Source organism: Eublepharis macularius, chromosome 14 (genome assembly GCF_028583425.1).
Source record: "Eublepharis macularius isolate TG4126 chromosome 14, MPM_Emac_v1.0, whole genome shotgun sequence".
NCBI lineage: Eukaryota > Metazoa > Chordata > Lepidosauria > Squamata > Eublepharidae > Eublepharis > Eublepharis macularius.
This window is the reverse complement of record NC_072803.1, coordinates 19534602-19549287: the sequence shown is the minus strand read 5'-3', so window position 1 is coordinate 19549287 and position 14686 is coordinate 19534602. Positions and strand designations below refer to the sequence as shown.

The 14686-nt window shown below is 45.7% G+C and overlaps 1 protein-coding gene across 1 annotated transcript in view; it reads left to right on the top strand.

Annotated features, from left to right (window-relative positions):
* Window positions 1–239: 239 nt before the first annotated feature.
* Window positions 240–14686, top strand: part of ESAM (endothelial cell adhesion molecule) — a 72036-nt gene continuing 57589 nt past the window's right edge. The window contains 1 exon segment of the mRNA XM_054998379.1: window positions 240–320. Coding sequence (XP_054854354.1) covers window positions 275–320 — 46 coding nt within the window. The 5' untranslated portion in view covers window positions 240–274.

Genomic DNA, 14686 nt, shown 5'->3' with positions numbered 1-14686 from the left:
CCTAGAACGGACTGGGTTCCCGGCAGGCTTTCCCGCTGCTCCGCCCACCACCTGCGCGCCCCGCCCCTTGCCCCCTGATAGGTCTCTTTCCCTGCCCTGGGGCTCCGCCCCGCCCGCCCCTACCTGCTCGCCCCGCCCCATCATAGCACACGCCCCCTCGCAGCCCGCCCCGCCCCGCCGGTTTGGCTTGGCCGCTGCACCTGCCGCTTTGGCGCCTGCGGAGCACAGTGGGATGAGCGCGGCGCGCCAGGCGCCTCCGCTGGGAACGCGCGCGATGGTGGAGCCTCTGCCCTTGGCGCTGGGACTGGCGGCGCTGCTGGGTGAGCGAGCGGGCCGGGCAGGGGAGGGAAGGGAAGGGAAGGGAAGCTGGACTTGGCAGCCCCGACGGGGGCAGGCAGTGGATGCTCTCGGGCTGCCTCTGCGCAACTGGCAAGCGGGGAGAGAGACGCTCCCGGCGCCCTCCGCTTGCGCCTTACCCCGGCGTTTCCCGCTGGAGATGGCCAACGGAGAGTCACTCCCCCCTCCCCGGCCCCAGCAAGGCCCTGGAGCGGGAGGGTGGGGAGGAGAACTTGTGGCGAGCCCGAGGGGGGCAGGGGCGCGGGGCTCCCTTGGGGGCGGCTCCCCTCGAGGAAGCGGGATGCAGAGTTTAAAGGAAATGGCAGGCTGGATGGGGTGTGTGTGTGTGTGTGAAAGACGAAGCCCAGGCTTGCGGGGCCAAGGAGCGGCAGGCTCCCGGCGAGGCAGGCTAATGCGGATTAAGTTGCCGCGCAGCAGCGTTCGAATCGGACTCTTGTGCGATCCGGGTTTGAAGTCCCCGCCTCCCTCTCCGCTGTTTAGGAGTGAAACAGAGATCCTCACTTGGAAGCATCTGCCTGGGTTCGTTATTCCAGGAACCGGGAATCGTGTGGATGCGGAATGTAACCCTAAGGCGGGGGGGGGGGGCAGAGCCTGAAGCTTGCCGTAGCATTTCACAAACCTTTATCGGATGATGTTGCAGCAAAGTGGCATTGAAAGGCGACATCACCAGTGGGGGCTGTAAGAACATCATCTCTGGTTTTTCGTGGGCTTATTGGGTGGTCAGTTTGCTCAGCCCCCTGCCCCCCCCCATTAATAACGGTGGTGATCGACTTTGCAGGGTTGTTGTTTGGTTGAGGAGAGGAAGGTTCTGTGCAGTAAAGACGGTCTCTGATAACGAGAACCAATGAAGGCTATTCGGGTGTTAACACCCCCTCGCCTAGTCTGGACGCCCCCCCTTTCTCTGCTGCCTGGTTACAGCAAGTTGGAGGCGGCTAATCTCTCCCGTCCAGTTCGCCTCCCCGCGGCTGCCCTAATCCAACCCTGTCTTTAATCTCTTCGCTACGTTTAGTGGCCACCTTTCCGACAGCTCGGGACAGCCAGCGCAAACCTTCCCTCCCCCCACCAAATCGGTAAAAGTTAACAATGGTTTTTAAAATGGTCTTTTTAAAAAAAACACCTTGAAATATCAAAAACTGTGCTCAAAAGAGACTGAAAACTCTGGTTACCCTGCTGATGGAAAAGGGGATCCATCCATCAGGGCCCAGCTCTGCTCCAGTTTGAGAGTCTTCCCTGGATCCTGAGAGTTTTGCTGAGTCGGACCAGCCAGAGCTCGCTCCTATAGGCAGGGTGACTCATGGTGTGTGTGATCAGATCAGAGAATCTGTTATAAACCTCCTGTTGATCTGGTCAGTTCACTTGCCATTCATTGTCCATCAATCATTCATGGATCCTGCCTGAATGATACAACAGGGACATCTTAGGACACTGGTTTCAAGTGGTAACATTTGCACTCAAACTGGGGCAAGGGGGTGCTCTAGCATGAAGAGAAAGGGAGGAAAGGTATATATGGTTAAAATGTGAAAGCAGACCCTTTGTTGCTCTGTTGGGTTCACAGAGGCTCCAAAAAGTTAATTTCAAACATGGTTTCAGGTGGGTAGCTATGTTGGTCTGTAGTAGAAGAGCAAGATTTGGGTCCAGTAGAACCTTAGACATCAAGTAGATTTTCAGGGTATGAGCTTTCAAGAGTCACTTCTGATTGTATCTGAAGAAGGGAACTTTGACTCTTGAAAGCTTAAACCCTGAAAATCTAGTTGGTCTTTAAGGACCCGAATCTATTGTAATTCCAGATGGAATTACAATATTGTAACAGATATTGTAATCTATTGGACCCGAATCTTGTAATTCCAGATGGGTTAGTCGGCACTTGAATGAAATTTATTACAGCATAAGCTTTTGTGACCCAGAGCTCACTTCATCAGACGCATTAGAGAGTACATTCTTTAGGCAGATGCATATATACTCAAAGTTATGAATAACGGAAGAGGGAAATGTTACAAAGAGAGGCCAGTTTAAAATAAGCTCCAGTCAAGAGAGTAATTAATCTACTCAGAGCGGGTGAAGACCACAATCAACTGTTGATAGATTAGGTAAAGTAGGATTAACATAAATCTGATCTAGGAAAGAGCCGGATGAAAACAAGAAATGCTGGTCCAATTAGAAAGGTATATATTGGCACATATCCTGAGTGTGGAATCCAAAGCCCTCGTTAAGGGCTGGCGCACCAGTGGCCGCACCAGTGGCGCGGAGGGCAATCTAAACTCCCCTCTGTCTGGAGATCAGGGGGCGGGGCCACCAGCCATGTGACCATTTTCAAGAGGTTCCGGAACTCCGTTCCACCGCGTTCCAGCTGAAAAAAAGCCCTGGTCCTAGTGCTCAAAGCCGTGAATCTGCAGTGTGAAGGTATTACTACTCTGTTGCAAAGGCTGTTTGGTGTGTGAAATCACTGATCCCAATAGCCAGTGATCAAAGGTGGGATTGCAGAACCCTCTGCGGCAACTTTGTTCAGCGGAATAAATTATGCAAAGTAAGCCATTGTAAAGCAAGCCCATGTAAAGTGCATCACTTACACCGGTTGCAGCATTTAGATCTTCCTTAAAAGCCGTTAAAAAGGTACATTCCTTATTAAGGTGGCTATCACGATCACAAGGCGATGATGGGGTGTGTGTACGGGCACTCACCAGGGCTATCATGACCTGCCTGTATACCCAGATTTCTGTGCTGGGCTCTCTTTGTGGTTAAGAGAGTCAGGAGATGGCGCGTGCTTTATCGGTGTTGTTTCCCCCATCATTCTGCCCTTTGCTGCACTGCTCTCTTGTTTGTTTCTCTTTGATGGAAAGTTTGCAGTCAAACTGAGACCAGAGGGCAGCTGATAATCTGTCTGTAAAACGTTGTGTAAATGTCTGTGGCCTTCTGCAAATATTCCCACAAATGACTTGTGTCAAATCGGTGAGAGTACTAATCTTTTGCAACGTCAGCCGCTTGTTAGTCTGTAACAGCAACTGTGCAAGCCATCCTGGGCGAGAAAGAGTGGTCTGATCTTATCAACTCTAAGGGGGCTGCTTGAGCTTTAATGTTTTTTGGACTGTCTCCTACAACATCTGCACCAGAGAAATGCCAAGATTGGCACTGTGCATTTGGGCTGTTCTTGAGGGTCCAGTGTCTCTAGGCATACCATTAGTCACTTTGCAAAGCTGGAGTGCTTTAGCAAGGGTAGTGATTGTCATTTAAAAGGAGTGGCATATCTGTGGTGCAGGCTGCCTTTGCAGATGTGCAGTTGGCCACAATCAGTGTTGCAGTAGGCAGCTGTCCCTGGCAAAGTCACCTGTGCCCTAGAATCATAGTCAGGTCATGCCTGATTTGAAAATCCGCCTTGAGTTTCAGAGCAAAATGGCATATTATAAATAGCTCGAATAAAGAAAATAAAAATTTTAAAATGTGCAGTTTGGAGAATGTGTGCTGCTTTTTGGTACCTGCTTGTGGTGGCACCCATTTTGGTGGTGCATACCTCGGCAACATAACATCTTCCTTCATGCATAAGCTACAGTTCCCAATGAGGCAGCATTAGAACTTATATGCACAATTTATTATTTACATAGATGTTATACCTTGCTTTCTCCCCAATCCAGACCAAAACCAATATGCAACTTCATTCTCCTCTCCTCCATTTTATCTTCCTAACAACCCTGTGAGGTAGGTTAGATGGAGAGTGTGTGATTGGACTAAAGTTACCCAGTGAGCTTTCATGGCAGAGTGGGGATTCAAACCTGGGTTTCCCAGATCCTGGTCTAGCACTCTAACCTCTCTTTTTATGGCAACCTCCTAGGGTATTCAAGGCAAGAGATATTCAGAGGTGGTTTGCCATCGCCTGCCTCTGCGTAGCAACCCTGGACTTCCTTGGAGGTCTCCCATCCAAGTACTGATAAGGGCTGGCCCTGCTTAGCTTCCGAGACCTGTTGAGGTCAGGCTAGCCTGAGCTATATAGGTCAGAACACTCTAACCATTACACCAAATAAAAGTGAGCTTGATTGCTGGTTAAATGGTAGGACTGCACATCAGCATTCTGCTGGTTTGAATCCCACCGCTACCATGATCTCAGTAGGTGGTCTTTGGTAAGCCACTCCTCTCCACCCTAGCCCCACAACTACGTTTTGGGGATAATAATGCACTGAGTTTGTTCACCACTCTGAGTGGGGCACTGATATATCTAGAAGAGAGGGATATAAGCACAGTTACTATTATTAAAATCGTCTGTGGGTGCTGCATACAACTGGCAATCCAACTGTGGTTTGAGCACATTGCTGTCCATGTTATAAAAAGTTAATGGTGGGGGGACTGACCTTGAAAGGCATCGAAGCTGAGATCCACTCCCCTCCCCTGCCTGTTTTCCCTTAAGTTTCTCAACCTTCCCCAGCCTTTAGAGTTACGTGACACAGGACATTGGAAGCGTGAGCTTGGGGAGACTCTGGAATTGCTTCTCTATAAAGGAAGTGGCATTTGCCTGATAGCTTTAAAAGGAGATGGAAACGATGACTCTAAAACATGATGTTGGGAACAGTTTTTGCATTCCTCCCAAGGGAATGGGCTGGGTGGGCCTTTGTTTTATTTCTAGCCCTGATATCCAGAATCCCGTTGAAACATTCTGTACTGAGCCCAGAGCTATTGAGCATAAGGGAGAGAGATCATTGTAGAAAAGTTCCATGTTGACAAGACTTAAATGCATGTTTCTTTGGAGGTTAAACACACACACACACACACACACAAGAGGCAGGCTTCATAACATGATTCCCTTCTCTCTTTGGATTATTTGGGTGGGATGGTGTCCTTTTGGAAAGAGCCCGCTGTTTCAGACTTCCTACCCTCTCCTAATTTCTGCTTGGTTCTATTTCAGGTTTTAATTGCAATACGATGCCCGTTGATGGGGTGAATGTGGCATTTACAGCCCCCTTTTCAGCATGTAGCAGTGCAGTCCTTCTCCAAATCTATTCAGAATCCCATTCCGATCTATTCACTTGGGCTTACTCACAGGAAAGTGCCTATAGGCTTGCACTGCAGGTTTGCAAGAAGGACACCTTAGCATGGACTGAGGGGATGAGCCATTTCCCACGAACGATCCTCTGCTGTCCCAGTGCCTCAGATCCTGTTAATTTATGCTCAGTCCCCCCCACCCCCAGGGATGCCCTTTTAGGTAAGTTTACTTGTAAATTTCACTCATCTTGAAGGTAACTTAGATCTGCAAATGGGTCTCTCACTCCCCGTCCCCAAAAGTATAAATGGCATAAGAAAGGGAGGGAGTTTAATTTGGATTGGGCTACAATACCGGAGGGTAGCTTAACTGGGAACAGACTCAGACAGCTGGGCCAAGAAGTCCCAGCACCACTGGAGGAGGTATTTGGTTCAGCTCCTGGCTACTTGTGACCCTCCAGGGCAGTGTGCCACAAGGAAATTTCAGAGGAAGTTGAACAGCCAGTCCACCTCCTGAGTTTAACCTTTCCCCTGCAGCATTTCCCTGATTTCAGTGATGCTTAGAGCTATTGTTTGCTCTGTGGAAAAATATTCAAGTACCTCTATATTTTACCCTCCCAATCCTTCCCTCCCCAGGGTCTAGAAAATGACATAGGGAGAGAAACTCCCCACCTCATGCTATGGCCCTGAATGGAATTGGGGATCCTTTGTGGTTTTTGTTCTACACCTCAGAGCACCAGGTGTGAGATCCATGCATGGATGTGAAAGAGTCTGGCGAGCAGCGGCCAGTCTGAGTAGAGACAATACTGACTTAGGGTTGCTGACTTTGGGTTGGGAAATACCTGGAAATTTGGGGGGGGGGTGGAGCCAGGGGAGAGCAGATTTTGGAGAGTGGAGGAACTTCAACCGGGGTGTAATGCCATAGAGTCTACCTTCCAAAGCAGCCATTTTCTCCAGGGGGACTGATCTCTGTTGCCTGGGGATCAGTTGTAATTCTTGGAGATCTCCAGCTACCACTTGGAGGCTGGTAACCCTAATAATGGACTACTGTTGGTTCAGCATTGTGTGTGTTCATATTTGTATGATAATGCATCATTAATTCATGGCTCTAAATTCCAGAGCGGTAACATGTTAGTCTGTAGTAGCTGAATAAAACAGGAGTCGGGGGGGCACCTGAAAGGCTAACACAATTTTTTCCTGTGTCAGAGCAGGTGGTAATGGTGATCACGTCATCAGATGCATGAAGTGTTTAATCATTAGAAGATGGCCATTTCCACACACATTGAATAATGCACTTTCAGTGCACTTTAGCAATCCTTTGGAAGTGGATTTTTTGTTCCACACATGGAAAAGCAGTTCCAAATGTTCACTAAAGAGTATTGAAGGTGGATTATCCAATGTGTGTGGAAGCGGCCGATGTGTTTATACTAGGCTTGCCAGCCTCCAGGTGATAGCTGGAGATCTCCTGGAATTACAACTGGTCTCCAGGCAACAGAGATCAGTCCCCCTGGAGAAAATAGCTGCTTTGAAGGGTGACTCTATGGAATTATACCCCATTGAGGCCTCTCCCCTCCCCAAACTCTCCCCTCTTCAGGCTACATCCCCCAAATCTCCAGGAATTTCCCAATCTGGACCTGGCAACCCTAATTTATACTCAAAGCTGGGTATATTGGGGTGGGGGTGCGAGGGCGATGTTTGAAAAAGCAATCAGGTCAAAACAATATCCAATACTTTATGGGTGCAGTTTACTTTGAGGAATGATGTATCTGTAGATTTTGGTCAGTCTGATCTGAGGCAAAAAAATCAGGAATAGAAATAATATTTTGGCAATACCTCAAGCTCATAACTTGAACCATCTGTAAAAAAAGGGGGCGTGTGTGTGAGGTTTCTCCCAATCTGTTGGGGACTTTCTCTGAAGTCCAGAGTGAGCGCTTGAGCAGATGGGAGCTAAGCTACTCAGATCATTTTGTGTCTCATTCTGCTTTGCATTTCAGTTACCTCAAAGAAGAACTCTTTAAAACAAACGAGTCTTTCCCTTGCGGCACGGGGAGAGTTAAAAGCCAACCAGCCTGCTCCAATGTATGGCGGAGAAGTCAAATTTTTCATGAGTTTGACTCTCTTGAGTCTTAAAGTTCCTCTTGCCCTGGGGTCGTGAGAAATGCAGCTGGGGACTTTCTCAACCAAGCATCGTGCTTAAGGCCAGCTCATATCTGTTAATTTTATAAATAGTCCTCCCTGCTCACAAACAATTTTTTCCCCTCCAAGTCAAGAATGAGAAATTCCTATTCTTGCTAGAAAAGCTAATAATGCACTTAGCAGCTCCAGAGAAACAAAGAAAGGTACCCTTTCTCTAAATGCCAAGTGGCTTCCCATTATGTGCTCATTCAGTAGCGAACCTCGCTCTCAATACCAGCCGAGGTTTGTCCCACTAATACCGATGCTGGGAGCAGAGTGCTTCTCCCTCAGTTTAATTTCTGTCTTGGTTTCACATGGCGTAATCATCTTGATCTCATAGGCAGAGGTCATCAAATGAAATCTGCCTTCATCCTTTAATTCCCAAATGTTTAATAGCTTATAGGGTGGAAATCTGATTGGAGAACTATGGTCAAGAATTTACAGCTGCACTGCGACATGCTATCCATCTTGTCTCTGTGAATTTTGAATTTGATCAGGTCAGGTCCAACTGCATTTTTTTAAAAAAAAATTAAATTGTATTAAATTATTTAAAGAAATAGAGATTTTCAAGACATTTGTAGAAACCCAATGATCAAACCACATGCCTATGCCGGTTAAAGGCTGGTTACAAGCCACTGGTTATTTTGTTTCTTTCCCTGTATAATCTTTTCTTGTAGGCTGAATCCACATTACCTCAGCGTGTCCCGGTGTTGCACTAAATGTTCGCTAAACACCCGGAAGTATAGTATCTTTCTAGCGCGATTCAGAAATCGTGCTTAAAAGACGCTATACTTCCGGGTGTTTAGCGAACATTTAGTGCAACACTGGGATGCGCCGAGGTAATGTGGATTCAGCCCAAGTTTCTTCCACATATATAAACATTGGTGGTAGGAAGTGGTGCCAAGTCACAGCCAACACAACTCACGTTATGGCAGCCTCCTACGGTTCTCAAAGCCAGAGGTGAACAGAGGTGGTTTGCCATTGCCTACCTCTGCATAGCAACTCTGGATTTTCTCAGTGGTCTCCCATTCCAAGAGCTAATGAGATTGGGCCATCCTGGGGCATCCAAGTAAGGGCATATAAGAATTGTAGAGTGTGTGTGGAGAGTGCCCTCAAGTCACAGCTAACATATGGCAACCCCTGGTGGGGTTTTCATGGCAAGAGACTAACAGAGGTGGTTTGCCATTGCCTACCTCTGCAACCCTGGTCTTCCTTGGAGGTTTCCCATCCAATTACTAACCAAGGCCAACCCTGCTTAGCTGCTGAGATCTGACAAGATCAGGCTCACCTGGGCTATCCAGGTCAGGCTATATAAGAATTACCCAGTATTAATTCTGCTGAAACTGTTCATAGGCACCATGGCGGGGGGGGGGGAGGATTGTTCTAGTATAGCACCCCCTGGAGGCTGTTGCTGGCACACTCATTTAGAGCTTAAACACCCTTGGTGCTGCTGCAGCCTGCATCCCTGTTCTACAATGACTCCTTTGGGTGCTTGGCTTCTTTTCCAGCATGTCCTAGGTTGGACCTGAGTAATGCTTCTTACAAGCAGTTCATACATTAGGTGTATGAGAACAAAAAGCAAACAGATATCACATGAATATGTGGAATACATGCAGGCACATGTACCCAACAGCCAGAGATCTAGACTAGATGTGTCTGCAAGTGCATGGATTTCTGCGCACAGAGCACAATCTTCCCACCTCATCCCCCCGCCATGGCAGCCCAAAGTGCTCCCTGAAATCCTGTTCGTAGGGGGACCACCAGTTACAGGCAGGGCTTTTTTTCTGGGAAAAGAGGTGGTGGAACTCAGTGGTGGAACTCAGAACCGCATAATGACATCACTTTGGGTGGAACAAGGGGGGAGTTTTTTAAACTTTAAATCACCCTTGGCAAAAATAGTCACATGGCCAGTGGCCCCGCCCCCTGATCTCCAGACAGAGGGGAGTTTAGCTTGCCCTCCGTGCAGCAGCACGGAGGGCAATCTAAACTCCCCTCTGTCTGGAGATCAGGGGGTGGGGCCACCGGCCATGTGACCATTTTCAAGAGGTGCCAGAACTCCGTTCCACCACGTTCCTGCTGAAAAAAAGCCCTGGTTACAGGATTTCAGGGAGCATTTCAGGCTGCTGTGGGATGGGGAAAGGCAGGAAAATTGTAGTCCATGGGTGGAAATCCTTGAACCCGTGAAACATTCTTCCAGTGACAAATCAGGGTTTGCTGTTATTTTGTATGTGAATGGCCCCCTAAGGAGGGTTTTGCTTCCAGGCCAGGGGTAAAAATTGGCTGTAGCAGGTTTTCCAAACAAAGGCCACTAAGGAGAGTTTGACCAAAGACAAATAAGTGGGTACTAGATCAAATCAACCCTGAATTCTCCCTAGAAGCTAAAATGACAAAACTGAGACTATCGAACTTTGGTCACATCATGAGAAGACAAGATTCTCTGGAAAAGTCAATAATGCTAGGAAAAGTGGAAGGCAGTAGGAAAAGAGGAAGACCTAAAATGAGATGGCTGGATTCAATAAAAGAAACCATGTCCTCCAGTTTGCAAGATCGGAGCAAGCCTGTTAATGATAGGATGTTTTGGAGGTCTTTCATTCACAGGGTTGCCATAAGTCAGAGGCGACTTGACAGCACATAACACACACACACACACAATTCTTCTGACATGCCTCCTTGGAGTGAAACCCTAACTTAAGTACCAGAATAAGATAGGAGAAAGTCCTGAAGACAGGGTGGGTTTTAGCATTACCACTGGATTGAGAGAAGCAAGCATGATTTATCTTGAGCAGCTTAGGTGGCCCCATTAAGGTAAAGCCAGACTCTCCTGTCTGTTTCCTTCCCAAGGATAAAGAGTCCATCTGGGCTTCACCTGTCACTAGAAAAGACTCAGTCAGGTCAGGGTGGCTAACTGAGGCTAAGACGTTCTTACTGTGTCCAGCAAGGCACAGTGGCAGGCAACACTCCTTTTCTGGAAAGAGATGTGATTGTAATATGTACATTACCACATATTTTTGGAAAGAACAACAGAAATTGGAGCTACGTGTTGGGGGAGTTGTGAGGTTGTGTTCCTGCCATGCTATTGCTGTTCTGAAGGCCGGAGTGAGTGAATGGATGGATGGATGTTAAATGTTTTTTTTTAAATTTGGAGATTTTTTAATCTTGCTTTAAAACGTCAGAGATCACAGCCATGCAACATACCTCCGGGGGGTGGGGGGGAGACATATGACCTGCTCAACAGCTTCTGCTTCCCAACCAATTAATCTCACATACCTGCTTTCCTTTCTAATTTGCGAGCCATGGGTGTCAAGGGTAGGCAATTCTAATCCTGAAGCTGAAGAAAGGTTTAAAAATAATCATAAAAAAGAAACACTCCGAGGAGAGTTAAAATCTTGAGCTCCTGTGCATTCTCTCTCTGTTCTTGGTGACAAATGAGGCACAGCTGATAAGATTCCCCCATATCTGAGCCAGGTGCTTAAGCCCACACATCTGGCTAAATCTGTGTTATTCACTAGAACGTGAGCATACTGGCTGTCCGCCTCCAGTTCTTGGGGAACAGGTGTGGGGGAATTTCATGTAGACTGCGTTTAGATTCTTTGTTTGGAAAAATATTCAAGTAGAAGTTCTCACTAACTGGTGGAAACTACCAAGATATTGCTTAATTTGATTAAACATTTGGGTTTAGACTGCATATGACTACCTTTTATGATCGTAAGGGAACATGTCATTTTAAACTGACATTGTACTCACACTACCTGATTGAACCGTTGGAACTATTGTTTTAAAAACAGCTTCCATTTGTTGCTGTAAAGCAAGGCCACTTTTAATCCGCTCTCTTTTCCTCTAGGGAAAGGTTCCAAAGTCAAGATAGCTTTAAAAATTAAATGTCACTGTTAAATCACTTTTTAATCTTGGCTCCACCCAAAACTTGCCCTTATTCAAAAAGGCTTTTTACTCAGATAGGAGGGCTGTATTGTAGGGATGAAGTCTCAGATGCTTCACTAATAAGTTAGGGACCATAGACTTCACCCTGTTGCCTTACATACTATCTGCTGCTTTAAATATGTACCCCTATGCACTACTGTGCTTCATGTTGTCAAATGTTAGTCCTAGAATTGATTATGTTCCATTTCAGCTTTATATTATCTTTTATCAGTCCTAGAATTCATTATGTTCTGTTTCAGCATTTCTTCTACTCTGTATTGGATCCTTGCTAATGGTATGTCTTTGTAAACTTGTTTATATTTACCCTATGGCATTGTTTATGGAAATATCCACCTTGACACTATATGGAAATGTACTTGCTATACTGTATGGAAATGTACTTGATACTGATTGTACTAAGCTCATACTGTGTAATTCGCCTTGAATCTCAGTGACAAAGGCAGACTATAAATGACATAAATAGATAGATAAATAAATAAAATAATAAAATTAATCAGTCCTATGCAGTAGCTATGCAGTGAATAATGCCTAGGATTAGATTGGGAAGTCTTTACTGGACCAAGTGATCAATTTAAAGACTTATTCTTAATTCGCCATCTTGCTAGTGGAACTGTTGTTTAAGCTGCACACTTCTAGCAAAATGATATTTGTAGTGTGCTTGTACTACACCTTAAAGATTTGGAGTGCTTTTTGGGGGAGATTTACTTACTTATTTCACCATCCCCTTTGTACTTTGCTTGCTTAGATTTGATTTTGCTCAGTTATATTAGTGGATTAAGTCACAGTGATTCACTGAAAGGGTATCCATGATTATTTGGGCTCTAGTTTTCTTTTTTAAACAATGCTTATTTTAATAGAAGACCTTGCTGAGTGACCTTGAGCTAGTTGCACTGTGTCAGCCTAACCTACTTCACTGGGTAGTTGTGAAGATACAGTGGAGAAGGGGAGAACGTTGTAAGTCGTCTTGAGTCTCCATTGGGGAGAAATGTTCTGCGTAAATGGTCAATAAAATTTTTAAAAACTTAGAAAACTAGGTGGCCGTCACCCTTTGGAAGATGCATTCCCATTAATCCCTTACTTGGGAGAATGCCTCTTTTCAGGCAATGACTGCTGTAGCATGAACGTGCATCTGCCTTTATTCTTCACAACTATTTTCATTCCCCAAATAAACTAGGCGAGACTGTTATGCTGTCAGATGTCTTTAACTGGGTGACCTGCTTCCTATGTAAAATGGGTACCCATTTTGTTAAAATGATGTAATAGATATTATCAGCTTCACTTCTTATATTGTCATGCTTTGTAGGCCCTAAATAGCAGAATAAATAAAATAAAATACAGACTGTGGAGTTAAACCTTGTCTCCTCCCCAGCTGTATTCGGCTTTCTTCTTTATGGGCTCTTTTCTCAGATTGCAAAATAGTAAAGAGTCCAGTAGCACCTTTAAGACTAACCAACTTTATTGTAGCATAAGCTTTCGAGGACCACAGCTCTCTTAGTCAGGTATCTAAAGAAGTAAGCTGTGGCTCATGAAAACTCATACCCTACCACTAATTTTGTTAGTCTTATAGGCGCTACTGGACTCTTGCTCTTTTCCACTGCTACTTAAAGCTGTTTACTTTTGGATATGTGCTTCCAGCTTGCAAATGGCTCTAGTTCAGTGTCAGATGCTAGGCACAACAATTGTGCCTGGCAAGGCCACCCTCTGGTCAAAGAGTGCCTTGGGCCAGCTAGAGGGATGGCCTATATATGTCAGGCATCCAATCAAACCTGTGTGTCATCTTGACCTTCATAGGAAGGAAGGAAGGAAGGAAGGAAGGAAGGAAGGAAGGAAGGAAGGAAGGAAGGAAGGAAGGAAGGAAGGAAGGAAGGAAGGAAGGAAAGAGAAAGAAAGAAAGAAAGAAAGAAAGAAAGAAAGAAAGAAAGAAAGAAAGAAAGAAAGAAAGAAAGAAAGAAACTGCTCAGAATTCAGCAGGAGGCTTGACAGGAGGTGATGTGCTCCAGGGCCTTTGAAATTGTGATAAAGGAAACTGTTGGATCAGGGGTCCCCACCCTAGCTGAGCCTGTGGGTACTGCCGTAGTTTTGAAGAATTGCTGTCCTAGAGGACCCTAACCTCCTGATACGATTTTCTAAAATCAAGTTTAAAAGAAACAAACCTTTCACAAGGGGAAATGAAAACTTTTGGTTTTTGTAGGGAGCTGAGAAAATTTATTTTATTTATATTTCAATTTATATACCGCCCATCCTCAGGGGCTCTGGGCGGTGAACAGTTTAAAATCAATAAAATATTAAAGAAATAATGCAGTTGTTCAACTGAGTAATAGTTATCCACTTGAAAGACATTGGGGTGTGTGGCCTTGGCATTTGCAAGTTTGTTCAGTTTCAGGGACTCCAGTACGGGATTCCTGTTGAAGCTGATACGGGGGAGTCTATACACATGTGTTTGGTGTGTTTTATTTGGAATGTGTGTATGTGAAGGTTTTCAGGATGTGGCAAGTACTAGGAGAACGGGGTGAGTTTCTCATTCATTCTGACATTCACTCAGCTCTTGTCCACACCTGAACCAGGTATAGATTGCACAGGTTATATGAGTTTATTTCTTAAGATGTCAGCTGCATTATATTAGTTGTGAAATATTCTATTCTGTTTCTTCAAAAGCGATTGGAGGGGGAGGGGGGAGAGGCAGTTGCAGAGGCCAAGGGGAAAGACGTGCGTCAGCAAACTTCCAACACGTACATGAGTCAAGATCACCCCATCCTTCAAGAAGAAGCTGAAGCAAAAGGCTAGTTTATGGCAACAGCCCCCTCATGAAGAATAGATCCAGAGGAGTTAGCCGTGTTAGTCTGTAGTTGCAAAATAGGAAAGAGTCCAGTAGCACCTTTAAGTTTAACCAACTTTATTGTAGCATACTCTTTCGAGAACCACACTTCTCTTCGTCAGATGCATGGAGGCCATGCATCTGATGAAAAAAAGTGTGGTTTCCGAAAGCTTATGCTGCAATAAATTTGGTTAGTCTTAAAGGTGCTACGAGACTCTTTACTACTGATGAATTGCACTCCCAATTCTGCTTTTGCTTGGTCTGAAAGATACTGGCATTCTGGACATTTGTTAGCTAAAACTGGCAACTTGATTTGAGCCAAAAAGTTGTATCAAACGCCCCTTCCCTGCAGGGTGCTGCAGCCAGAGAGCTAGACTAGAACTGTTCTCCCTAATATGCCTCCCTCCGGGGATGTTCACAGAGATGGAGGGACTTGCT